This window comes from Rana temporaria, chromosome 1 (genome assembly GCF_905171775.1).
Source record: "Rana temporaria chromosome 1, aRanTem1.1, whole genome shotgun sequence".
Taxonomy (NCBI): Eukaryota; Metazoa; Chordata; class Amphibia; order Anura; family Ranidae; genus Rana; species Rana temporaria.
In genome coordinates this window covers 590,656,067-590,682,262 of record NC_053489.1, presented here as the reverse complement: position 1 = coordinate 590,682,262, position 26,196 = coordinate 590,656,067, and the positions used below count along the sequence as shown (strand labels likewise).

At 43.7% G+C, this 26,196-nt stretch overlaps 1 protein-coding gene across 7 annotated transcripts in view; it reads left to right on the top strand.

The window, feature by feature from the left end:
- Nucleotides 1–11,178, top strand: part of TBC1D1 (TBC1 domain family member 1) — a 294,417-nt gene extending 283,239 nt beyond the window's left edge. For all 7 annotated transcript variants that reach the window (XM_040335139.1, XM_040335138.1, XM_040335136.1 and 4 more), the window contains 3 exons: nucleotides 5,764–5,933; nucleotides 8,258–8,431; nucleotides 9,697–11,178. In XM_040335139.1, the coding sequence (XP_040191073.1) occupies nucleotides 5,764–5,933; nucleotides 8,258–8,431; nucleotides 9,697–9,885 (533 nt within the window). In that variant the 3' untranslated portion in view covers nucleotides 9,886–11,178. The remainder of the gene's footprint in view (nucleotides 1–5,763; nucleotides 5,934–8,257; nucleotides 8,432–9,696) is intronic.
- Nucleotides 11,179–26,196: the final 15,018 nt, after the last annotated feature.

Below are 26,196 nucleotides of genomic sequence, written 5' to 3'. Positions count from 1 at the left end.
ATCCAGAGCGCAGCATCGCCGACCTCCTCTCACCGCTGGACACAGCCCAGCGAATGACGCGCTGAAGCTGTGACATTACTTATATAGGGGAGGCAGGGCCACCCGTCACGTGACCCTGCACCCTCTGACGCACCCTCTGCTACGTCACTGGGTAAGCCCAGTCTTCCCCCTTCCTGGGCTTCGGAGTCCGCCTCGTGTGAATGAGGCTTAGGGCTTCTTTCGATTACATTTTGCCCTGCTGCAGTGCAAAGCAGCACATTTATACCTCTGTCTGCTGCCCTTGCAGCGTAAGAGGTTGATGGGTGGTAAAAAAGCTTCTCGGATGCATGTTTTTAACCCCCTCACCCCTACAAGGGTAAACAAGGCAGATACAGAGGTCTGTATCTATAATGGTGCCGCCAATAGGAATCCATCCCAGGCAAGTCAGTAATTCTTAGGCCTTGTTGAAGTGGCTGAGATTTGAATCATTGGCAGTCTGAATTTACAAGTTAGTCGATCGATCAACTTGGGTACAACCGTTCGGATTAGTTCGCGATTTATAGTAAGAAGCTGCTGTAGCCACTAGCGATAATCAATGTCTTCTCCTGGAGTGACGACTCTGCTAAACACCCCGTCCCCGCTGGGAAATACCAATTACTTGGCAGGAAAGATTCCCCTGTCAACACGTTCTGTGTTAATAGGGGGGATTTCTTTCCTGCAGCCTGCCTTAAAGTATCTGCCACCCCAAAAATAAAATTCCATGTATATGTCTGTTTAATGATGCTTAGCCTTTTCCTTGTTGAGCACACCAAGCACTGAATCTGTTCTGTGCTTGTGTGGTCAGTTAGCGTAGCTATGCTTTGCTTTCTGAATAAAGATTCAGGATGCAGTGCTCATGAATGATATGCCTGTCTCGTCTGTAGTCCATTTAGCTGCCCCTCCCATCCAGCCCTGCTGTGTTGATTCCCAGCTGCTCCCAAAGTTTAAGAGAACGATTCTTAGACAGTAGTTGTCCTTAGAACAAGTGTTCCCATTGGATAATTTCCCCTCACCTCTTATTTTGGGGACTACTACAAAATTTTACATTTTGCCTCACTTTTTTTCGGGGGGACAATGCTCGCCAGTGCAAGGTCATATGTTTTTGCATGAGTTGTCTGTCTGGTTAGGTTTTTTTTAGGATTCTAGAGAGTTCTGGAGTGTGTATAAATGTGGTGGAGTGGAAGGATTTTATTTGTACTCCATTAAACGTAGTGTAATGTTTTATGTGTGTGTTTCATTAAATTCAGGCGCTTTCTAACCTCTGTACATAAAGGGGCCATGTAACCCTATTGCAATTTTTAAAGACTCCCAAATCCCTCTGAGTTGTAGAGGTTTGCTCCACCGCCTTTCACCGTAGATCAGGGGAGCCTAACCTTTTGAAGAGCGAGGGCCACAATATGCGGAGCAGGTGGATGACATGTCCATGTCTGCTCTGCATATGCAGAACGGACAAGGACACATCCCACTATACTTTTAGCTGATCGGATTAGAGGTAGGACACAAGTCGGTTTATGTCTGCCACTACTTGGAGGTGAATGGAATTGGTCAGACTGACCATGTCAAAGGGACCCCAAGGCTGCTTTCATACTGATGTGCTGCAGTTTACCCACACGCGGGTGCAACACACTGTACCTTTTGGCTTTCCTGCACTTTACAATAGTGAGTGAGAAACTTGTATAGCGCAACACATGCAAACTGAATCGCCTCTGGGCGCTTAGTATCCATTCCCTAAAGTAAACTTTTTTGCCCTCAGAAGAGATGGATTTTGATTTTTCTTCTGAAGGCCAAGTAGTTCACCTCCCGTCGGATACTGGTTGGTAGAGCGTTCCATAGTCTAGGTCCTTGGACTGCAAATCTTCCTTCTCCTTTGCACTTGTATCTGGCTTTGGGTATCTGGAGTAGATTTTGGTTGGTGGACAATAGACTTCTATTATATTCTGCAGGTTTGGTGCACTTTCAGAAAGCTCACCAAACTCGCAGGTAATAACAGAAGACTATTGCCGCGTACACACGGTCATTTTACAGCATGTAAAAAACGATGTTTTTCAGCATGTAGAAAAAAACAAAGTTTTTTCCAACTTCATCATTAAAACGACATTGCCCACACACAGGGCTTACTCCATTACGAACGGTAGTGTTACCAGAACGAGTGCTCCCGTCTCATAACTTGCCTTTTAACGTTGTTTTAGCCCACACATGATCATTTTTTACAACCCGAAAAACGACATAGTTTAAAACGTCGTTAAAAAATGCAGCATGTTCGATTTTTTTTTTTTGTCACATGATCATTTTAAATGAAATTTTTTAAAAACATATTTTTTTACATGCCGAAAAATGATCGTGTGTATGCGGCATATGGCTCAGTGCAGGTAACCCGCAGGTAGACTGCTCTGCACCAGATCAGTTTTAAAGCAGCCCAGTAACCACTGAAGAACAGATATGCCCATATATACCCTGTGATTTTAGTAATAAACTGACCTTTAGTAACAGTATTCTAATCTATTACATCCCAGAGCAGAAGGTCGCGGGCCACATCAGAGGGGCCACTGGTTGGGCACCCCTGCCGTAGATAGTGCAGCGAGACCGATCTGTACAAATTGTCAGATGGAAGCCCAATGCAGATCTAACACGCCCTACTCCTTTATTACCCCTTTTAAAGGGGTAATAAAGTCTTGTCTTGTTTTTGGTTTTGCACAGAGCAGCCCAGATCCTTCACTTCTAGGAACCCTCACTGGCGCTCCTGGCCTGTCCCTCCTGCTGAGTGACCCCACAGCAAGCAGCTTGCTATGTGGGGGCACCTGAGCTGAGCTGCCGCTCCTATGTGCCCATTCAGACATGGAGCCATGGCTCGGCCCCACCCCCTCTCTCTTTCCATATTTGATCACTCACTTTGACAGCAGAGGGAGACAATGATGCCCACTGTGTGTCTCAGACAATCAGGAGGCAGATTGGACAGCCAAGCCTCTCATGCACATCGCTGGATTGAGACGAGCTCAGGTAAGTTTAAGGGGGCTGCAGCACACAGGTTTTTTTTTTGGTTTTTTTTTTATCTGAATTGATTCAGATAAAAAACCTTCTGACTTTGAGCCCAGGTTCACACTGGGCTGTGGGAGTGAAGCCGTGCGAGTTCAGCTAAACTTGCATGATTTCACTCCTGCTGGCAGTCTCGATTTCGGCCGCTATTATAGGGACATCAGTGCAGGTTTCTGCACAGATGTCATTGTAAATCATGGGCCGAAATCGCAAAAAGTAGTACAGAAACTACTGATTGAAATCGCTGCAGCGCTGCCGATGCAGATTAGGACGGTGCCATTGTCGGCAATTTGCAGCAAATACCGCCGTTTTGACATGCCAAATCTCATGTCAAAACGCACCAGTTTGAACCAGGGCTAAAACCATTATCTGCTTCTCTTTTAGTAAGGAGTTTCTCTTTAATGGAAATACAGGTTATAACATTATCTTTGTGGTTCTGATTCTAGTGTATAGTGTTACAGAATTCCTTTTATTGGATGACATTCGACACATTTGGCATCTGACCTCACATGTACTGTACCTGATTGTATGACGGGCTCAGACACTCCCTGGCTCCAATACAGAGAAAGGAGGGGGAGCATGTATTTTACAACTTGTCCCCACTGTGACAGCAGGCTGAAACCACTTGTATTTTCTCTAATAGAACTGGATTGTGCAGTGTGAGAAGAGACAGTTGAACTGTGACTAATGTTTTGATTGTGAAAGAGCAGGTCTGTGTTGAGTTGTATGTGTAGCCATGATGCCAACTAGCCCCTGGAGCCCATAGAGGTCATGCTGAGTTCAGGAATGCTAGAAGGAAAACTGTAAGAATATTGACTGCATCATAGTGCTTTTTTTATCACAATGACTTGGCAATTTTTCTTATGAAAAAGAGTTGGTGGAATAAACATGATTTACCTGACTATCCAATAAATTCCTATGAATATTTGGGTTTGGGGGGAATTTGTAAATTGTGGTCCGAAGCAGACAGTGATTTTCTATTCTTGAATTCCCTATTAAATTATTTTTTACAGTTTGTTTTTTTACCTTCATGCATGTGCATGAAGGTAAAAAACCTTCTGTGTATGTAGCAGCCCCCCCCCCCCCAGTACTTACCTGAGCCCCCTCTCGATCTAACAATGTCCACGAGAGCTTTGCCTCTCCGTGACTCCCACTCCTGATTGGCTTATAACCATTGGTTCCTGCTGCTGTCAATCAGAGCCAGTAAGCCAAGGAGAGGAGAGGCCAAGCCACAGCTCCATGTGTGAATGGACAAACAGTGCCGCAGCTCAGGAGTGTGCCAGCAGCTTGCTGTGGGGGCACCTGGCAGAAGGGAGGGGCCAGGAGCGCCGGCGTGATACCCGTGAAGAGGCTTTAAAAAGGCTTTAATATTGCTTTAACTTTTCTATATGCCTGAATTGTGCATACACAAACCTTTTTATTTCAAAAAGGTGTGTAAAGCAATTGCACAATCCATTCAATCCTCAAAACCGACAGTTTAAAACGTCGTTAAAAAATGCAACATGTTCGAATTTTTTTTTTGTCACACGATCATTTTAAATGAAATTTTTTAAAAACATATTTTTTTACATGCCGAAAAATGATCGTGTGTATGCGGCATATGGATCAGTGCAGGTAACCCGCAGGTAGACTGCTCTGCACCATATCAGTTTGAAAGCAGCCCAGTAACCACTGCAGAACAGATATGCCCATATATACCCTGTGATTTTAATAATAAACTGACCTTTAGTAACAGTATTCTATTCTATTCCATCCCAGAGCAGGAGGTCGCGGGCCACATCAGAGGGGCCACTGGTTGGGCACCCCTGCCGTAGATAGTGCAGCGAGACCGATCTGTACAAATAGTCAGATGGAAGCACAATGCAGATCTAACACACCCTACTCCTTTATTACCCCTTTTAAAGGGGTAATAAAGTCACTGCAGAAATTCACTGCAGACAGTGAATTTCTATTCTTGAATTCCCTATTAAATTCTTTTTTACAGTTTGTTTTTTTACCTTCATGCATGTGCATGAAGGTAAAAAACCTTCTGTCTATGTAGCAGCCCCCCCCCCCCCCAATACTTACCCGAGCCCCCTCTCGATCTAACCATGTCCGCGAGAGCTTTGCCTCTCCGTGACTCCCACTCCTAATTGGCTTATAACCATTGGTTCCTGCTGCTGTCAATCAGAGCCAGTGAGCCAAGGAGAGGGAGCCGGGGCCAAGCCACAGCTCCATGTGTGAATGGACAAACAGAGCCGCAGCTTGGGAGTGCGCCAGCAGCTTGCCATGGGGGCACCTGGCAGAAGGGAGGGGCCAGGAGCGCCGGCGTGGGACCCGAGAAGAGGAGGATCTGGGCTGCTCTGTGGAAAACCACCGCACAGAGCAGATAAGTATAACCTGTTTGTTATGCTTTAAAAAAAGGCTTTAATATTGCTTTAACTTTTCTATATGCCTGAATTGTGCATACACAAACCTTTTCATTTCAAAAAGGTGTGTAAAGCAATTGCACAATCTATTCAATCCTCTGCTACGTGCCTGCAATGCCACATATCATATTCTGCAAATTGGAACACAAATGGCAATAGATGGATGACGATGCCCAAGTTGTACACTACAGGAAGGTTGTTATTTAGATCTACTGATGTTAATAATTTTTGTTTCACCTGATTGTCAGAGTGTATCTGGCATGACTGTACTCATAATGTTTTATGTCCTCTGTTCTTCTCTTAGATCTGATTTTTCTCCAGGGATCAGAAGTTATATTTAAAGTAGCTCTAAGTTTGCTGGGGAGTCATAAACCCCTAATATTACAGCAAGAAAACCTTGAATCCATTGTAGAATTCATAAAGAACACTCTTCCGAACCTGGGGTTGGTTCAGATGGAGAAGACCATAAACCAGGTGATGTAGCATTTAAAGGAAAGTGTCACTGGATTTCATTCAATTCCTGTAGCTTCAGAAAATTCTATATTCACAAGTATGCAAAATAATCATCTAACAAATTTCCTTGCTTTCATCAAAATCAAGTAGAACTACTCATGTATTGTGCTGGGCTCTTGTTTGTGGTATTGTGCAGTCTAAGGCATACGTGGATAACAATGACTGAAGCCTTCTTTATGATGTATAGTGGCTAAAACCGATAATGATGCCTAAGCATTTTTTACCTTAATGCAAGGAATGCATTAAGGTAAAACATTCTTAGGCTTTAGAGCTGGGCTCTCAAACTGCCAGCCCTCCAGCTGTTGTGAAACTACAAGTCCCATAAGGCATTGCAAGGCTGATGGTTACAAGCATGACTCCCACAGGCAGAGGCATGATGGGACTTGACGTTTTTCAACGGCTGGAGGGCCACCAGTTTGCGACCCCTGCTTTAGAGCCACGTTCATTTTAAAGCTGTATTAAAAGAATTGAAGGTGCTGAATTGAGTTAAGTCAAAGGAGATGTTTATTATTTATATCCGACATGTTTATTGTGCTCCAGCAGCATAGCTTTCGGAGCTCTGATGCTAAACTCAGGTGGTGTCAGCACTTCAAATGTAGAGTCAGTACAGCTACTATGCCCACCCCGTTTCTCCTCCTTCCCAATCACAGAAGCCTTTGTATTGTGTGAACTCATTCACCATATTCAAAGGCTTCTGTTAGTGAGCAGCAAAAGGGAGGGCATAGCTGCTCTCTGTGCTTCTCTCCTCTCTCTGACTCTAGCAGAGCCATAAACCTGTCAGATATAAATTATAGTGATAATCCAATTATGTGGCAGACAGCTTGTAAACAAAATCAATCTACCAATCGACTTCTGTACCCCAACCCTGTCAGATATTCCCTGCTTGATGAGCACCACTGACTATGGCCTGCAACACTGATCAGTGTATTCAGACAGTGGGATAGCTGAATAGCTCAGCGGGGAGGATTTACATATCCACATCAGCTGTGTGGTTTGGGAAATCAAGTAATTTTTTTATTTTTTTTTTCCAATTACATCTATGGGGTGCTTAACATGAACAAGACCATTGATGGTGAGTAAAGCCCAACTCCAGGCAAATAAAAAATGACCTCTTGTAGTGGGGCTGTGCTTGTTTATGTCTAGGGGAACAATAATGGAATAGTTATCCACCCGATCCTTCGCTCCTCCCTGCAGCTAGACTGGTCCCCACAACTTCTGGACCCCCATGCTCTACCGATTTAGCGTCCTGATGTCGTCAGTACTAGGGCTGGGTCTGGACGTAAGGGTGGCCAGGGACAGTCCACTGCCGTAGGTGCCTAGGATCAGATAAATAATTTTTCTTCCCTAGACAATACAAGCAATTAATCCTTGCCGTGCAGGCGCAGCCTTACTGCATGGTATAATTTTTTTTTATCTGCTTGGAGTTTAGCTTTATAGGAGTAGGGCCAAAGACCTACCAACACTCCTACCCCCACTCACCCCACTGCTCTCCTTTTTCAAATGGAATCATCCTTGCTCTGTACCTGCCTCTGCCTGTTATTGGATCTGTTTTGTGGCCAGTGTGCTTCGCTCTTTGTTCCCTCCACAGCCTGCTGTCCCTGCCTACACAGGTAGTTGGGAATACAGGGCACACAGCGTGTTGTCCCCAGTACTCGGTGGGAGGATCTGACAGGTGGGCACAGTACAGAATGGAGGGGTTGGGAATGGGAGTGCTCAGGTTTTAATTGTATATAATTTAGCGAGACAAGGGGCTGGTGATTCAAATGAAACTTGCAGTGCCGCGCTACTGCCGCCAGTTGCAGTGAATGGAGCTGGCATCGGTGCATCATTCATAGATGCAAGAGCATTCTCAAAACGAAGAAAGGGCGCTGCTCACCAACCCAGTGCATTAGTATGTAGATGAATGTGGCCTCAGCCAGCATCGCTCCAGCCACGTCCTCCTGACATGTTTCGCCCCGCTCACCGGTGCTTTGTCACAGAGGTGGGAAAAACAGAGCCAGGTATGGGTTTATATAAGTATCATCAGCTGTGAGAAGAAACAATACAGGTATATGTAGCAGAACATATTCTAGTATAACTGATCATAAGCGTATAGCAGAAGGGGAATGCAGACAACGTAAGGCATACTGACCAGGCCAGCTGGAAGCGGTTTTATTCTGTTGCCTTATGTCGGGGGCAAGAAAGCGGTTAAGGGCTATAGGGATCACGAATTTAGGTAGGGCCTCGGGTTTTTGTATTCCTGCATCTTATACAATCCATAACCATACCTTATGTTTTATCTGTAGGTGTTTGAAATGAACATTTCAAAGCAGCTGCAAGACTATGAGGTGGAATATCATGTTCTGCAAGACGAACTAATAGACTCATCACCGCTCAGTGACAATCAGAGAATAAATAAGTTAGAAAAGGCAAATAATGGCTTGCGCAAACAAAACTTTGACCTTCTGGAGGAGTTGCAGGTATGTACATACTGAGAGATACAAATGAACAGTTTACAAAGCATATTTGTTCGCTTTCTGCTGAGTCAGTATTTGTGGTATTTTATTTACTTTTTTTTTTACATAAATGTTTCCATTACTGCAGAATGAAGCACTGTCCTGTTTTATGTGATGTACAGCTCAAAGGGTGTTTGAAAATGTAAATCAATGTAAAGACAACATTTGAGAAACATTACAATTGATTGATGTTTGTAGATTGCCTTATTCCTTGTATAGCTTTTTTCTTTTTCATTTTAAGATTGAAGAAGTTCTGCGTTTTTTATTATTTTTAAAATGTTGCTTTTAGGCTTGTTTTACTTTTTCAAACACATTAAACCATATTTATTATTATACTTCTTTCCTGTTTATCTTTTTTTTTTCTTCTAAATTGCTCAAAGACCTGATTTTATTTTATACTGGAGGTCTTGTGCAACTGAACAAAAAAGGGTGAAATCAGAGCAAAAAAATATCTAAACAATCCACCGCCCCATGGGTAGCCCCACGACATATATGAAATGCAATAGATTGTGGCGAAAAATTCTACAATCAGAAACTGCCTTTCAAGAATTATCTTGGGAGGTTCATGTATTTAGGTTTCCTCATCCTAATCTGTCCACCCTAGATTACTTGGACAATTATAGGATAATGTGCATTTACTATATATATTTTTTGAGCCTGGAAAGTATTGCACCAGCGATCAGTAGATTGCTGGTGCCATGCAGGTCTCCTGAAGACTGTCAGTGTAAGCTGTGTGCCTGTACATGGTATGTCCAGGCAGTTTCACACTGACGGGAACACTGAATTAACTACCAGAGCGCTCAAAAGCTCTGTGGTAGTTCATGGAGAACTACAAGTCGGCAGCCGCAAGGGACGTAGGTACTTGTAGTAAAGAACTATGTAAATGAATGACGCGGCTGTCAATTAAAAAGTGAGAGCTTGTACGAGGAACTTCACCCTATACTGCTGTTAGCTGTTAGAAGTGGGAACATGTTGCATGTTCCACCTTAAAAACAGGTGAACACGTTTTCCCAAAGGTGAACTTCTCCTTTTTTTTTTTTTTTTTTTTATATATATATATATACAAGTACATGGGTACCTGGAAATTTTCTCGCTGGAGTCCCATTTTTATTTTTCCGATCCAATAATTTTTTGTTATATTATACCATCCAAACAAAATGTTCTGAATATCATTCTTAGACCTGCAAAATGCCTCCCATGATACCTGTATGTTTTCTTCTGCTCTCTAGGTATCTAAAGGAAGAATCCAAAGTCTGGAATCCACAGTTGACAATCTTCAAAGCAATGAGGCCAAATTAAAGCAGGCGCTCTACACGTTGGAACTGGAGAGATCAGCCATGTTAACCACAATAGAAGAACTGAAAAAACAGATCATGGTCTACCAGGAGAACGGTGTTCAGTTCGAGCAGAAAGCCTGAGAACATTGCTAGTACTGAATGGGAGTGATACCAGCAGTGTTTGGGCCGTGTCCCTTCTGTTCACTGTGCATTCACCTTCTTTATAGAGCTTGAGTGGAGCATCTCGTGTCTCAGGAAAGACTCCTCTTCTTTTGAATGTCAATGTTCACACTATTGTCAACTTTTATCTTCATTCCTACAAGTGGCAACTTCCATATTGCTTTAAAATATCTTTCTAAAGACAACCTAACACTTGGAAGATGATTATATAGAGAGAAAAAAAATAGTCCATAAGGGTTTAGAAAGAAAGAAGCAAAATGTGAGGTGTACCTCTGTAAAGGAAGCCATTTCGTAGACTTAAAAACATTCAACCTACCAAGTCACCTGAATCTAGTGATCTCATATATAGTCTTTTTTTAAATGACATCAATGCAAAGTAGAGTGATGTGCTAAACAGTATATAAAGGAAACTTATACTGAGGTAAAATATGGTAATTGTACTTTTTGACCTTATGAAAATGCTAGTAGCTTGGCTGTCTCGAGTTTTAATATCTTGAGCCACTGTCCTTGCACAAGCATTCAACTGCGTAAAATCAGAACTGATGGTCTGCATATTTTTTCAGACTCTGAAGGTATTAAAACTACTGAATGCGACGGGCAGATCATTTGAATTTTTTAGGAAAGGTCACCAATGTCGGCCTATTTATTTTGCCATGTCCAGGTTTCCTTTTAGTGATTAGTCAGCAAGGTAACAAAGGGTAGTTGATTGACTGCACCTCTGTCTTTGCATCTTTTTTTTAAAGCTTCTATGATGTCACAAGTTACTGTGATCTAATAGGCTGCTGTCTCCTCGGTAAGATTTCCTCACCTTATGCACCTCATTTATCAAAGTGTTTTAATTTTTTACACTTTTATTTTTAATTCACCTTTATATATTTTTTAAGTATTTAGGTAAGGAACTATGCAGCAACTACTGATTATTTTGTTAATGTGTAAACTTGCTGCTTAAGCTGAAGGATGTATGAAAGACTGAATGTCTTTTGTTAGTAACAAAACATCTTTCATTGCCATTTTATGTATAGCTTCCCTGATAAATGTGCAGATATTGCAGCCCTAAAGTGGAGCGAAACAATGTGAGGTCCGAGTATTTGCATTTTATTTTTTATTGAACTACATATTTATAACTATATATTAATAGTTTTTTTACAAATACAATGTATTTTTAAACCTTTAATGGCTGCTGTGCTTTTGACCTAATGTAAAAATATGTGTGGACTCCATCATCCATAAAGATTATTTTATGAATGGCTTTAATATTGTTCCAGTTCAAATTCTTATTCTCCTTTTTAGGATCATTTGTCACTTTCAGAAACGAATGGTTGTTGCTTAGTACGGTAAAGCTGTCTCTGGAAGAAGGTGCAAACAGTTTGTTCTTGGTGATCTCCATGAGTTATCTGGACACAGGTTAATTTACAATTTTTATAATGGTGATTTTGACAAACATCAGCACCTATGTCAGATGCCTTTCTCCAACATTGCCATCTAGCACTAAAAGCTCCCATGTCTGACTGTCAGTTTTGCCGAGGACAGAACTCACATTTTGAACCTTACATATGAAGTCATGGCTATGCGAGCATTGCCTCTGTGTGCGCAACGATGGCAGCCTTCAAAGCTGGATGGGAAACTTGGTATTAACAAATGGCTGTCCTGGCTGGTTCCTTTTTAAGATTCACAAAATTAGGAATATTGGTTTTGACAGGAAACTATGAAGACCACAGACTGTAAAGGAAGAACATTTTTCCTAGGAGCAGTTTAGCCAGCTGGGCAGTCATTTCATGTTCATTAGCGGGGCACTGGTAGATCATACCTCCCAGCCATTTGTGGTCCATCTAGGCCTATCTGGGTGGGGCATTGCCAGACACTGCGTCCGATCATTCTCACCCTTCTAAAATCAGGAAAATTGGATGAAAGATGTTAGCAGCTCTAAAATTGTATCAATGAAATTTCCTTAAATTTTATGCATATTAAGCACCACTGGTAACTTTATGGCAACCAGTATCAGTAGGAAATAGATTTTTATGGCTATTAATATTTTCCAATGTGCTGCAAAAAAAATTCTGGATTTAGATTGAGAGTAAAGTCACCTTTGTTTACCTAGGCATTTTATAGATATTGCATTGGTTTTCTAGAGTCTAGGCCTTTTTGTCATTGGGTGTAGTAGGCATGGGTCTAAAGACTCTAGGAACCCAGGGTGCCTTCTACGGTGCAACATCAGTTAGCCAAGTCCCGACCCAGTGTGGTGTTCCAAGGAAACATTGTAACGCCATAACTTCGTAAAGGGGCTCTGTGTGCCTGGAAATTATCCTAAAATGTTAGAACTATGTGCGTTCTGGGTTTTGTACTGACTTAGTATTTTTAAGAACTTTGACGTTGTGGCTTGTAGTTATACAAGTCCCAGGTTACTAATTGGAGTGTGACATAAAACAAGAATGTGGAGAAATAAAAGATCTGTGCCCCCAGAGAGTTGCATAAGGTCGACACTGACATAATGAAACTGACTAAAGTTATAAAGTTTTTCATCCCTGTTTTATTTAAAGCCCATCTCTTATAAAATCCACCCCCCCCCCCCCGGCACTGCAAAGGTTAGATGATTGTTTAGTCTAGACGTAGAGGGTAAACAAGGAGATGCAGTGCTGTGACTGCTCCCCCACAGCCTGATCGCACTCCGGTTAATGTCCCTGTATTACCGAGTATTGGCTGTATTGATGATGGCAAAATTCTACCAACCTAGGCTTTGGGTGGAAGAGAGTGCTGGAGTGGGGTGTAGGTAGGTGCTAGACCCTTTTCATCCCTCTCCTAGACTATTTAACCCTTGTAGTTGGGTGTAATGATGATGAAATATTTTTTTTTAAATATTAACCAGTTCATCTGGCATCCTAGCCAGTGAATAAACATGGGTGCTCTGGATAGCACTGAAGAGATAAATGTTCAAGTAGGAAGTGTATGCTTACAGATAAGTCTGTCACCTGCCAAAACCAAAGATTGATTGATGCTGTATCACTGTTTGTGCTTCTTGCGCCACTCCTCTATGCCATTAAAGTGGGAGTAAACTCCCTTTGCTGATTTTTACCTATAGGTAAGCCTATAATAAGGCCTACCTATAGGTACAGTAAATATCTCCTAAACGTGCACCTTGTAAAGTGGTTCTTGTGTTACAATCAGATCAAAATCCATTCTCTGGTTTTCATTAAATAAATACATTTTCATGTATTTTAATTCATAGCTGTTGCTAGTGTCCTGGTTTATATAGACATTACATTCTACTAGGTTTTGAGGCACACTGGTTGTAAATATACGAGTATAAGCTGAAAATGCCCCCCTCGAATTATACTCGAGTCACATTTTTGCGCCCTAACTCCCTGGCTTTGGGGACCCGGTAACTGGACCCCAAACTTGGCACTTGGCCCCACTTTTCCTCTACAAGAGTGTAAAGTATGTTCTCCAGGGGGTTCTACGATCGGGGAGCACCGTTTTTTTTCCCCCCAAAGCCGGGCACCCCTTCTATATACTCTGATGTTAAACATAAGTCTAGTCATGAGCACAGTGAGGCATGCACATGGACAAAGTGAGGCACAGTGAGGCATGCTGATGGACACCCTAGGCTTATGCTCGAGTCAATAAGTTTTCCCAGTTTTTTTTGTGGTCAAATTAGGTGCCTCGGCTTATATTCAGGTCGGCTTATACTCGAATATATACGGTACTTGGCTCGCAATGAACTAAACTACCACAGGAGTCTTGCTGGCTTTTTCAGCAACGCATTTACTGATCATGAATTGCAAAGTGCACAAACCTGTAGCACCTGATTTTTTTTTTTTTTTTTTTTTTTTTTACTTGACTGTAGACGAACCGACTAAAGATAAATTCTAAATTGGTTGGCACTGGATGTTTATTATAAGTTTAAAAGTACGGATCAACCTGTTGCATTGTTTTTTCTTAAAACCCAAAAAAAATTCACATATTTCACATACATATTTAAAACAGTTTTTGCACTTGAAAATATTGCATAAGAATTCCACCTGAATTAATTTCCCTAGGTTCATCATTTTGCTTTCACTGTATTTCCTACCTAAACATGTAGCTTTGAGAGTCTTATTTAGGTAGGCGACAACTGGATCTTCTTTTAAAACTGAATACATACCCGCACATACTCACAAATCGTATTTGAAAAGTATATAAAACGTATCCCAAACCTGTTCACGCCTTAATTTATGCACGTTTTATGGGTCTTCTCACAGGGCCATGTTTGAGTAAATCACTGTTTTTCTTTGATTGTTGGTGCTTGTGCTTCTTTCACCCTCACCTCTGTTTACCATTCAGATATAAAGGAGTACACAGAGTATCTGGATAGCCGGTTGGCAGAATATAAAATGTTACCAGCAGTTGGCCATGTATCTTGAATCACAGCTCCAGCTTTCAGTTGAAGTGAGTAACTGGTTGGTGGGAATCCTTCTGGGCTTTTACGCAGTTTACAGGGAGGGTTGGAATCGGATAAATAGTTTCATTTTTACATAAAAAAAAGATTTTCATATGAACATTATGACAAGTGACTGGAGTTCCAGGAAAAAATTCAGGATTATACAAGTGCTACTCCTTTCACCATCTTACTTAAACAAGACTGGTAGTTTTGGCTGGGAGTCTTCAGTTTATGTGCCCTTAAATATACAGTATTTCTAATGTATCCTTCTAGTACAGTTTTAAAAATCATTTCCAGAAGGTTATATAGGGCTGGTTCTTCCTCCATATTTCAAGCAGGCAGTGTTATCCTTTTAAAAGTGAGGAACGTTTTCTGTATAAAAAGACTGTACATATTTATCGCCACTGATGTAATTTAGTGTTTTCTGCATTTCTTGTGTTCATTTGTTCATATTTAAATCTAGAAACTGCTGTTTTATGTCTTTTGACATGGATATTGTAAAGAACTCTAAAATGTACCATGCCAAGACATTAAAAAACAATTTTATGAACTGTCGTCGTTTTTTTTTTTTTACATTTTATGGAAGTTTCTAAATTACAGTATATATCCTTTCCTTCCCACTACATGGCTTCCTATGCCTGTGACTGGGGTAATTTCTCTTCCGTTCATGGACGGACACAGCAGCATTGACCTTAGGTTTATATACCTTCCTTCTAGGAGAGACTAGGCAGAAAGAAACACTTTAAGTGTTAAAAACACTTCTCTCAGTACAGCACCTCCCAGGGGGCGTGTTCCCCGGGTACATCCCACTTTCTGTAACATCCAGCCTCAGTTTTAATCTGCCTAGCGTCAGAGGACATGGCCTTTCTGGAGCCCATGTGCTCTGGAGATTTTTTGCGTTTTTTTTTTTTTTTTAAATTTGATTTTGTTCCTGCATTTTTGGATCCTGGGATTTACTATCAACTGCCGACTGGGTGACAGGCTGGATCTTGATCCTTGTAGTCCCCCCATGTTCGGCCGTCGAGCGTGTGCCGGTCTTTAGCTAGGCCGTCCACGACATGCCCCGTTGCTCCAGGGGCGGCCAGTGAACTACATGTTCCAGGGCACACATGACCGGTCTTTACAGTGTGCCGGACCGACAGCCATGCCGTATCTCCCTGCGGACGTTGGGTCTGTCTGGAATGCCTCCAGCCGGTGGTCGCAGGATGGGTTAGTTAGTAGTATCCCCTTGCCTCGTCAGGGTGTTTTTTGGCTGGTGCATTCCTGGGGAGGTCGACTGAGGGTCCGCCCTGCTTTCCTCTCTCCCTTCCTCTCCCTCCTTCCCCGTTTTGGGTGGCAGCTGTGAGGTGGGGGGTCCACCTGAGAGGGGGCTCTGATACTGCCGGGGGACTGTGCTGCTGTAGGGTACTGTAGTTTTTATTGTGCTGGTGCTGTATTTTTTTTATTGTAATGGTGCTGTGACAGTGTCTGCTGTGTTTTACTGTGTGTTTAACACGTGTACGGGCGCCATTTTGCCGGAGCCGCGGTTATTTATGTCGGCGGCCATTTTCTTGTAGCCCGCATGCTGTTTTTCTGCATGTCGGCGGCCATCTTGAAAACGTTTTGGCCTCTAGTGTCTGGCAAAACGACGCCAACACCGCAGTTTTTCCTTCCTGAGGGAACGACACAGCACGGACAGCGCTCTCGGCTCTGCACAGTGGTACAGCCTGGTTCTGGGTGGAGAGTCCCCGGGGGTCCTCTGCTCTCTGTGAAAGCCGGGAGGGTGGCCGGTGGGCCCCGTTTTTTCTGCAGTACTAAGGAGGCATATTTAGGTGGGACAGCATGGAGTCTGAACCAGAGGCTTCTACCCCAACCATGCCAGAGTTAACCCTTAGTGCCCCTGCTCCTGTGGCCTCGTTGGATGCTATAACTGCAGTCCTGGAGGCGTTTGTTGCCAGGATTGATGCGACAAATGACCAGAAGGGGGGTAAAAAGCGCCCTCTCCCTGAGCCTGCTACTGGGGATGTCTCTGACGCAGAATCAGGTGCTGCTTCAGGGTCGAAGCAGGATAAGGAATTTGTTGGAGCTCTTATCACTGCGGTGCGGGGTACTCAAAAACGTGAGGATTTGGTGGAGGCATCAGACATGCCGGTCCCTTTTTTGGGTTCCGCAAGCCACCCCACACCGCAAAAGTGTTTCCTTGTGTTCCATATCTGGACGAACTGTTATACAAGGAATGGGATTGGCCGCAGAAAGTTTTTGCAGTACCAAAATACTTTTGCGGTCCGTTGCCCACTTTTTTAGGAAATCCTCCTCAAAAGGGTGTCTCCTCCGTCAGTGGACCCTCCGGTGTCCAGGCTGAACAAGGCCACCACGTTGCCTGTGGAAGGGCTCCCGCCTTTAAGGACCCCGCAGATAAGAGAGCTGAGGCTGTGGCCCGCTCCTTATTCACAGTGGTGGGGTCGGCAGTGAGACCGGTTTTGGTCGGGGCTCTGGTGTCGCAGACACTTACCGAACGGGCTAAGTCCCTGGTACAGGAGCTGGAGGCGCATAATGCTCCTGAGCTCTGTGTGGACCTGGCCGACCAGTTGGTGCAAGGTCTAAAATTTGTCTGTGAGTCAGCCCTGGATACGCTCCCCTTGCTCTCCAGGGCCTCCGCAGTGGTACTACGCCGCCTTGTGTGGCTAAAGTGTTGGTCTGCGGACCAGTCCTCTAAGAAGTCCCTGGTAACTTTAAGGGTGAACGGCTTTTTGGGGCATCCCTGGATGACATAAAAGATGCCACAGGTGGTAAGAACACTCTGCTCCCGCAATCTGGGAAGGGTAAGGAGCCTCGCCGTAAGCAAGGGCCCTCATTTACTGCCCCCAAGCGTTTTTTTCGCCCGCCAAGTGCGGCAGGAAAAGGTTTCCAGGGTGCTAAGGCGTCCACTGAAGGGCAAAAGCGCCCCTGGTACCTCAAGCCCAACAAGCCTGCCTCCGCATGAAGGTTTGCCCCCGCCCACATCTCGGGTGGGGGGCCGGCTTTGCGGTTCGGTGGAGGTCTCTTTTTTCCGACTATTGGGTTTCCGAAGTAGTTTCCTCGGGGTACACGATACAGTTTCTCTCTTGTCCACCAAACAGATTTTTTCCCTCCAACCTCCGGCTTCCTCTGGATCGCCTGAAGGACCTGTCAGGAACTGTCCAGGATCTGCTGGGCAGGGTGATGGTTGTACCGGTTCCCTCAACGGAACGGTTTCAGGGGTTTTACTCCAATCTGTTTGTAGTCCCCAAGAAGGATGTGGTCCGTCCAGTCCTGGACCTCAAGGCCCTCAATTGCTTTGTCAAAGTGCAAAAATTCAGGATGGAGTCGATTCGCTCAGTAATAGCAGCGCTCCATCAGGGGGATTTCCTAGCATCCTTGGATATCAAGGACGCGTACCTGCATATGCCAATATGCGCGAAACACCAGAGGTTTCTGCGCTTTGCGGTCGGGGAGGACCACTTTCAATTTGTGGCCCTCCTGTTCGGCCTAGCTTCGGCACCACGGGTTTTCACCAAGGTGCTCGCCCCGATCCTGGCCCTGCTGCGGCAGCGCGGGATCACTATCGTGGGATACCTGGACGACCTTCTTCTGAGAGCTTCCTCAAGCTCAGAATTAGAAGAGGACGTGTCTATCACCTGTCAGACCCTCCGAGAATTCGTTTGGCTGCTGAATATCCAGAAGTCCAGTGCTGGTACCGTCTCAGCGGCTGGAATATCTGGGGTTGGTCCTGGATTCCTCGGAGGCGAGTTTTTCTCCCAGCGGAAAAGCTGCAGACTCTGCAATCTGCGGTGCAGCGGTTGGCGACCCAGAGATGGGCGTCGTTTCACTTTTGCATGAGAGTGCTGGGTCTGATGGTGGCCTCTTTCGAGGCAAAGTGAAAGTGAAAATGTCAAAATTGGGTCCACTTAGCCATTTTCCCAACCTGGTGTCATGTGTTGGTGTTACAAAGTCTCAAGTGTGAATGGGGAGCAGGTGTGGTAAATTTGGTGTTTTCGCTTTCACTCTCTCATACTGGTCACTGGAAGTTCAACATGGTACCTCATGGCAAAGAACTCTGGGGGGAAAAAAAACATAAAAATGGCCTAGGCTATAGGAAGGTTGCCAAGACCCTGAAACTGTGCTGCAGCACGGTGGCCAAGACCATACAGCAGTTTAACAGGATGAAGAACAATCCTCGTCATGGTCGACCAAAGAAGTTGAGTGCACATGCTCAGTGTCGTATGCAGAGGTTGTCTTTGGGAAATGGACGTATGAGTGCTGCCAGCATTGCTGCAGAGGTTGAAGGGATGGGGGGGGGTCAGCTTGTCAGTGCTCCGACCATATGCTGCACACTGCATCAAATTTGGTGTGCATGACTGTCATCCCAGAAGGAAGCCTCTTCTAAAGATGATGCGCACGAAAGCCTGCAAACAGTTTGCTGAAGACAAGCAGACTAAGGACATGGATTACTGGAACCATGTCCTGTGGTCTGACGAGACCAAGATAAACTTTTTTGGTTCAGATTTTCTCAAGCGCTTGTGGCGGCAAACAGAGGAGTACAAAGGCGAGTGTGTCTTGCCTATCGAATAGTGGAAGTGCACATGCGCCGCACGGAGCCGCAGAACAGCTGAGTTTACTATTTTAGCTGTTGTCTCGCGTGGCCATGTATCACATTCATGTAGGTGAGCGGCGGATATTTACAAGCAGGGCTCAGATTTTTTCAATGAGGGGCAGTGCTGGGGGCAGAATTTTTATCGATGGGCAAAGAAATCTGGAAAATAAATCTAATACATTTTGAACACTTGCGGGGCGTGTTTAGTCAATTGAAGGGTGGCTTTTTCTATATTGGATAAAGATTTGTTTGGCCATTGATAAAAATTCCACCCCCAGCACTGCCCATGTAAATATCCGCCCCCTTCATGTAAATATCAACCCCTCTCCTATATGAACGTGCCCCGGCAAGAGCTGATGTAAACTCAGCTGTTTTGAGGGTACGTTTCTGCGCATGCGCAGTTCAGGCTGGGTATTTTTCTATAGGGGGCATTTCTCGACAGGGCACCGGGGAGCTGCAGTTCATTGAGGTAACCATGAATGCCAACATGTACTGTGACATACTGAAGCAAAGCATGATCTCCTCCCTTCGGAGACTGGGCTGCAGGATAGTATTCCGAAATAACAACCCCAAACACACCTCCAAGATGACTACTGCCTTGCTAAAGAAGCTGAGGGTAAAGGTGATGGACTGGTCAAACATGTCTCCAGACCTAAACCCTATTAAGCATCTGTGGGGCATCCTCAAACATCCACCAGCTCTGTGGTGTCGTCATGGAGGAGTGGATGAGGACTCCAGTGGCAAACGGTGAACTCCATGCCCAATGGGGTTAAGGCAGTGCTGGAAAATAAGTGGCCACACAAAATATTGACACTTTGGGCCCAATTTGGACATTTTCACTTAGGGGTGTACTCACTTTTGTTGCCAGCAGTTTAGACATTAATGGCTGAGTGTTGTTATTTTGAGGAAACAGCAAATGTACACTGTTATACAAGCTGTACACTCACTACTTTACATTGTAGCAAAGTGTAATTTCTTCAGTGTTGTCACATTAAAAGATATAATAAAATATTTACAAAAATGTGAGGGGAGTACTCACTTTTGTGAGATAGTGTGTGTGTGTGTGTGTGTGTGTGTGTGTGTGTGTGTGCGCGTGTGTGTATGTATATGTATATTTAGCAGAGACCCTAGGAAATAAAATGGCAGTCGCTGCCATTTTTTATGTCGCACTGTATTTGTCCAGCAGTTTTTTTAACGCGATTTTGTTTTTGGGAAAAGAAAAACTTTGAATAAAAAAATACAAAATATTTACCCCAATTTTTGTATAATATGAAAGATGTTGCAGCAAGTAAAATAGATACCTAACATGTCGTCAAGCTTTAAATTGCACACACTCGTGGAACTTCGGTACTTAATAATCTCCATAGGCTACGCATTAAAAATTCTCACAGGTTACCAGTTTAGAGTTACGGGACAAGGTCTAGTGCTAGAATTACTGCACTCGATCAAACGTTTGTGGCAATACCTCACGTGTGTGGTTCGAACGCCATCTACATATGCAGGCATGACATACCTATGCACGAGGGGATGGGAGTGCTTTTAATTTTTATTTTCTTTATATTTTCTTGTTTTTACACTTGCCCTCTAATTTTTTTTTTTTTTTTATGACTTTTATTCCTATTACAAGAAATGTAAACATCCCTTGTAATAGTGCATGACAGGTCTTCTTTACAGAGAAATCTATTATCTATGAGTCCCCAGATCTTGTCTCTATGCTTGAAAACCTGAGTTAAAAAGACGGGGGAAAAAAACGTCAGTGTTTACATCTGCTGGCGCCGGACGTGACACCATGAAGTCGCTTCCAGCCTCCAAGGGTCATAGAGAGTGCTGGGACCATCTGGTCCACGGCCAGCTCTATGGTAAACTGCCTGCAGATTCATTCTCTGGCTAACAAATCGCACGGGTGAGCTAGGAGATGCACTGAAGGGGGGCACCTGTAAAAGCAATCAAGCGGCTAAACCGCTGCTATGATGGCTTTTACTTTGCAGGGAATTGCCAAGTGAAAAAAAAAATCTGAATGATGGCATTATTCAGATCTGGCCCCTCAAAGTTCAGGACGTCATGTGACTGGTTAACTGGCAATTGCTTAGTCATACAACAGTGTACACAAACTTAAGTTTTTATAAAAAAAAAAAGATTCACACAATTTAGCTGTTTCTTTTGTGGTATTTGATCTTTTTTTGTTATAAAAACGGAAAAACACCTGAATTTCTGAATAGTCAAAAACAATATTTTCTAATTTCTGTTAAAAAAAAAACATCCAATCAAAGTTTAATATATTCTGCTACATTTCTTCGTTGGTAAAAAAAAACCCAATAAGTGTACATTTGGTTTGTGTGAAAATTACAGCGCCTACAAACTAGTGTGTGTGTGTGTGTGTGTGTGTGTGTGTGTGTGTGTGTGTATATATATATATATATATATATATATATATATATATATATATATATATATGTATATATATATATGTGTGTGGGGGTATATATATATATATATGTGTGTGTGTGTGTGTGTGTGTGTGTGTGTGTGTGTGTGTGTGTGTGTATGTGTATATATATATGTATATATATATATATATATATATATATATATATATATATATATATCTATCTCAAAAAAAATTAAAGGAACACTTTTGAATCAGATCTCCTGGGATATTGATCTGGTCAGCTAAGTAGCAGAGGGGGAGGGATGTATACAGAGGGGGTTGTTAATCAGTTTCAGCTGCTTTGCTGTTAATTGAAATTAACAGGTGCACTAGATTGGCATCAATGAGACGACCTCCCAAACGGGAATGTTTTTTCAGGTGGGAGGTGTCTGACATTTTTTTTTCCCTACTCATCTTTTCTGAATGTTTTTTACTAGTTTTGCATTTGGCTAGGGTCATTGTCGCTACTGGTAGCACGAGACGATACTTGGACCCTATAAAGTTTGCACAGGCAGCCCAACTCCTCCAGGATGGCACATCAATACGTGTCATTGCCAGAAGGTTTGCCGTGTCTCCCAGCACAGTCTCAAGAGCATGGAGGAGATTCCAGGAGACAGGCAGTTACTTCAGGACAGTGTTTCTCAACTCCAGTCCTCAATGCGCCCCAACAGGTCATGTTTTCAGGATTTCCAATATTTTGCACAGGTGATTTGATCAGTTTCACTTCCTTAGTTATTAGCACAGCCATTTCATCTGAGAAAAATCCTGAAAACATGACCTGTTGGGGTGCCTTAAGGACTGGAGTTGATAAACACTGCTATAGGAGAGCTGAACAGAGCTGTAGAAGGTCCTTAACCCATCAGCAGGACCGGTATCTGCTTTTTTGTGCAAGGAGGAACAGGATGAGCACTGCCAGAGCCCTTCAAAATGACATCCAGCAGGCCACTGGTGTGAATGGCTCTGACCTAACAATCAGAAACAGACTTCATGGTGGTGGCCTGAGGGCCCGACATCCTCTAGTGTGCTCTGTGCTCACTGCCGGACACTGTGGAGCTTGATTGGCATTTTCCATTGAACACCAGAATTGGCAGGTCCGCCACTGGTGCCCCATGCTTTTCACAGATGAGAGCAGGTTCACCCTGAGCATATGTGACAGACGTGAAAGGGTCTGGAGAAGCCGCAGAGAACTTTATGCTGCCTGTAACATCGTTCAGCGTGACCGGTTTGGTTGTGGGTCACTGATGGTTTGGGAGGCATATCCATGGAGGGACGCACAGACCTCTACAGGCTACACAATGGCACCCTGACTGCCATTAGGTATTGGGATGAAATCCTTGGACCCATTGTCAGACCCTACGCTGGTGCAGTGGGTCCTGGGTTCCTCCTGGTACATGACCATGACCGGCCTCGTGGCGAGAGCATGCAGCCAGTTCCTGGAGGATGAAGAAATTGATACCATTGAATGGCCCCCACGCTCACCTGACCTAAATCCAAAAGAACACCTCTGGGACATTATGTTTCGGTCCATCCAGTGCCGCCAGGTTCCACCTCAGTCTGTTCAGGAGCTCAGTGATGCTCTAGTCCAAATCTGGGAGTAAATACCCCAGGACACCATCCGTTGTCTCATTAGGAGCATGCCCTGATGTTGTCAGGCATGCATACAAGCACTTGGGGGCCATACAAACTACTGAGGACCGTTGTTGCAATGAAGTTTCAGCAAAATGGACTAGCTTCTGCATAATTTTTTCACTTTGATTTTTGAGGTGTCTTTGAATTCAGCCCTCTGTAAGTAGATCATTTTCATTTCCATCAAAGGATGTGCCATCCTTTCATTCCTAACACATTAAAGGAACACATCAGTGTTCCTTTAATTTTTTTGAGCAGTGTATATTTTACTGGAATTTACACAGCTATAGACGCTATACTGTAATAGCGGTAATCGGCAAAAGACACTGGCCCAGATTCAGAAAGAATTGCGCTCTATTTGCGGAGGCGCAGGGCAACGATTTTGCCCTGCGCCCCCGCAAATATTTTGCGCTGCCCTCGATTCACGGAGCAGTAGCTCCGTAAATTGCGAGGGAGCACCGGCAAAATTGCCCGGCGTAAGCGCGCGCAATGTAAATGATCCCGCCGGAGGCGGGAATCATTTAAATTAGGTGCGCTCCCGCACCGAGCGTAGAGCGCATGCTCCGTCGGGAAACTTTCCCGACGTGCATTGTGGCAAATGACGTCGCAAGGACGTCATTTGCTTCAAAGTGAACGTGAATGGCGTCCAGCGCCATTCACAATTCACTTACGCAAACGACGTAAAATTCGAACGTCGCGACGCGGGAACGCCGGATATAGTTTAGCATTGGCTGCCCCTGCTATTAGAAGGGGCAGCCTTATGCTAAACATGCCGTACGGAAACTACGTAACTTGCGTACGCAGGGGGCGCGCAACATTGTGAATCGGCGTAAGTATGCAATTTGCATACTATACGCTGACCACAATGGGAACGCCCCCTAGCGGTCATCGCAAGAATGCAGCCTAAAATCTGCGTGGCATAAGAGCCTTATGCCACGCAGATTTTAGGCTGCAGTCGGCGTAACGAGTTCTCTGAATCAGGAGAACTCGTTACGCCGGCGCAAGTCAGCAATTGTGCTGCGTAACTATGGTTACGCAGGTGCAATTGCTTACTGAATCTGGGCCAGTATCTGACACTAATACAGTAATAAGTGATAATACTGTACTAATGACACTGGCTGGGAAGGGGTTACCAGGGGTGCCTTACAATGTGTAATGTGTGCTGCTTTTACTTTAGAGAAAAAAAAGGGAACCCAGAGGTGAACCCTGTTCTGACTTTAGCGGCACAGTAAACAATAGAGGTATATAAAATAAATTTTAATAGAAAAAGACACATACATGAGATACAAGGACAGTGCAAACATTAAAAATCATACATATGGGTACATAATATATGATGAGAACCCGAATGCATCAATGCGTTTTGCCGTTGGGCTTCTTTAGGACACAGTTCAGAATACAGTAATTGCAAGAGCAAAAGAAAGGACTCACTTGCAGATAAATCAAGTCTTGATCAGCGCAATGGCTATCGCAGATATCCAATATAGGAAATAGGTTAGCTAACGCAGAGGCAGCGAAATTCTGGCAAAGCAAAGTCGGGGAGTCTGTGGTTCCTGAATAGACAATGCAACAGTCTTCACACTTCACACAGGAAAAAGTAGATACAGAGAAAATCCCGAGGAGCAACAGCAGGCCCTTTCTAAGAGGGGTTTGAGAGAATACAGAGAAATACTTAAAAAAAAAAAAAAAAAAAATTATATAGTCACTGAATCAGTCAGTTGCGTTCCATGCGCCAATAAGAATATGCTGTATGTATAGCAGAATTAATACTTCATGATGGGTATGTAGACTGAGCGTATCAACATAGTCCCCTGGGAGAGAAAGTGACTATTTTGAAGCATTTTCTTTGTATTCTCTCAAATCCCTCTTAGAAGGGCCCGCTGTTGCTCCTCGGGATTGTATCTCATGTATGTGTCTTTTTCTATTAAAATTATTTTTCTATATCTCTATTGTTTACTGTGCCGCTAAAGTCCGAACAGGGTTCACCTCTGGGTTCCCTTTTTTCCTCTAACATATTATCTACGGATGTTGGCAATGTGAGTGCTATTTTTCTGCTTTTACTTTACTATTTGCCTTTTTTTTTTTCTCCCTGCTTTGCAGGAAGAAGAAACTGACAGCCTGCTATTCCTTGTACACATAGTTGTGTGTTTTTGTAAACTCACAACTCTGTGGGTGATTGTTGGAACTAAAAGAAGGGAGAGCTCCTAAGTCAGACTTTAAAGGCAGATTGGACCAACAACATTGGTTAAAAATTACATATTTTTATATGTACATAGAAAATGAAAAATACAGAATCTAGTTAAACATGTATACACAATCGGTCAAAAGGCGGCCCTGTATATACACTAGGCAACAAAATGGTCAGATGTGCCCAAATTGTGCTTAATACTGTATCATTACAAAAGGTTGAGCCCCTGTGCGTCTACGCATTTCGCTGGTTTGCTTCCTCAGGACACAAGCAGGGGGGGTTAAAAAAAAACAGGTCTCATTGGCCTACGTGTGTGAGTGTCCGCTTTAAGTCTCCCTGGGCGGGTGGGCGAGCAATAAAAGCAACCAAGCAGTTTGGATTCCATCAGAATTAATCAGATTTGCTTTTCTGAAAAAGAACCTGTGTGTTAAAAACGGCATACAAGACCGTATCAACAAACTCTACACAACCAGCAGCATCCAAATCATAGTGATGAGGTATCCATTACCTAACTTTAAAGTCTGGGATTAGATATGATGTAGATTCACAACAGATACACCGTGTAGATCCCCAGAAAAGCCAAATCCTGCAGCCATACGGTGACCCAGGGAGATAACATCTGTGTGTGAAACGGCTGATCCACTGACTTCGCCAAAATCATTGGCTGAAATCAGATGCCAAACTCGTGCTGTGTCCAATCACAGCACAGGTCACTAGGGGGCGTGTTCATGCACACCACCAAACACGGAAGAATGAGCCGATGTACAGGTATGTGATTGTAGCTGCAGCTGCTGCCCCCTCGCAGTATTTTTACTGGTGAGTATTTTTGATGGTTAAGTGGAACGAGGCTGTGTCCTTGTCTGTTTAGACAGAACAAATGCAAACATGTCATCATCAATCATCTGTTTACGTCTGTTCTGTTTTATTTCCATTTTTGTGGAAGAAATACATTTTTTTGCTTATACTTTTGTCACCTATGATTTAGTTTTTTCCAAAGTCCTCTTCAACAACCAACACTCCTGGAA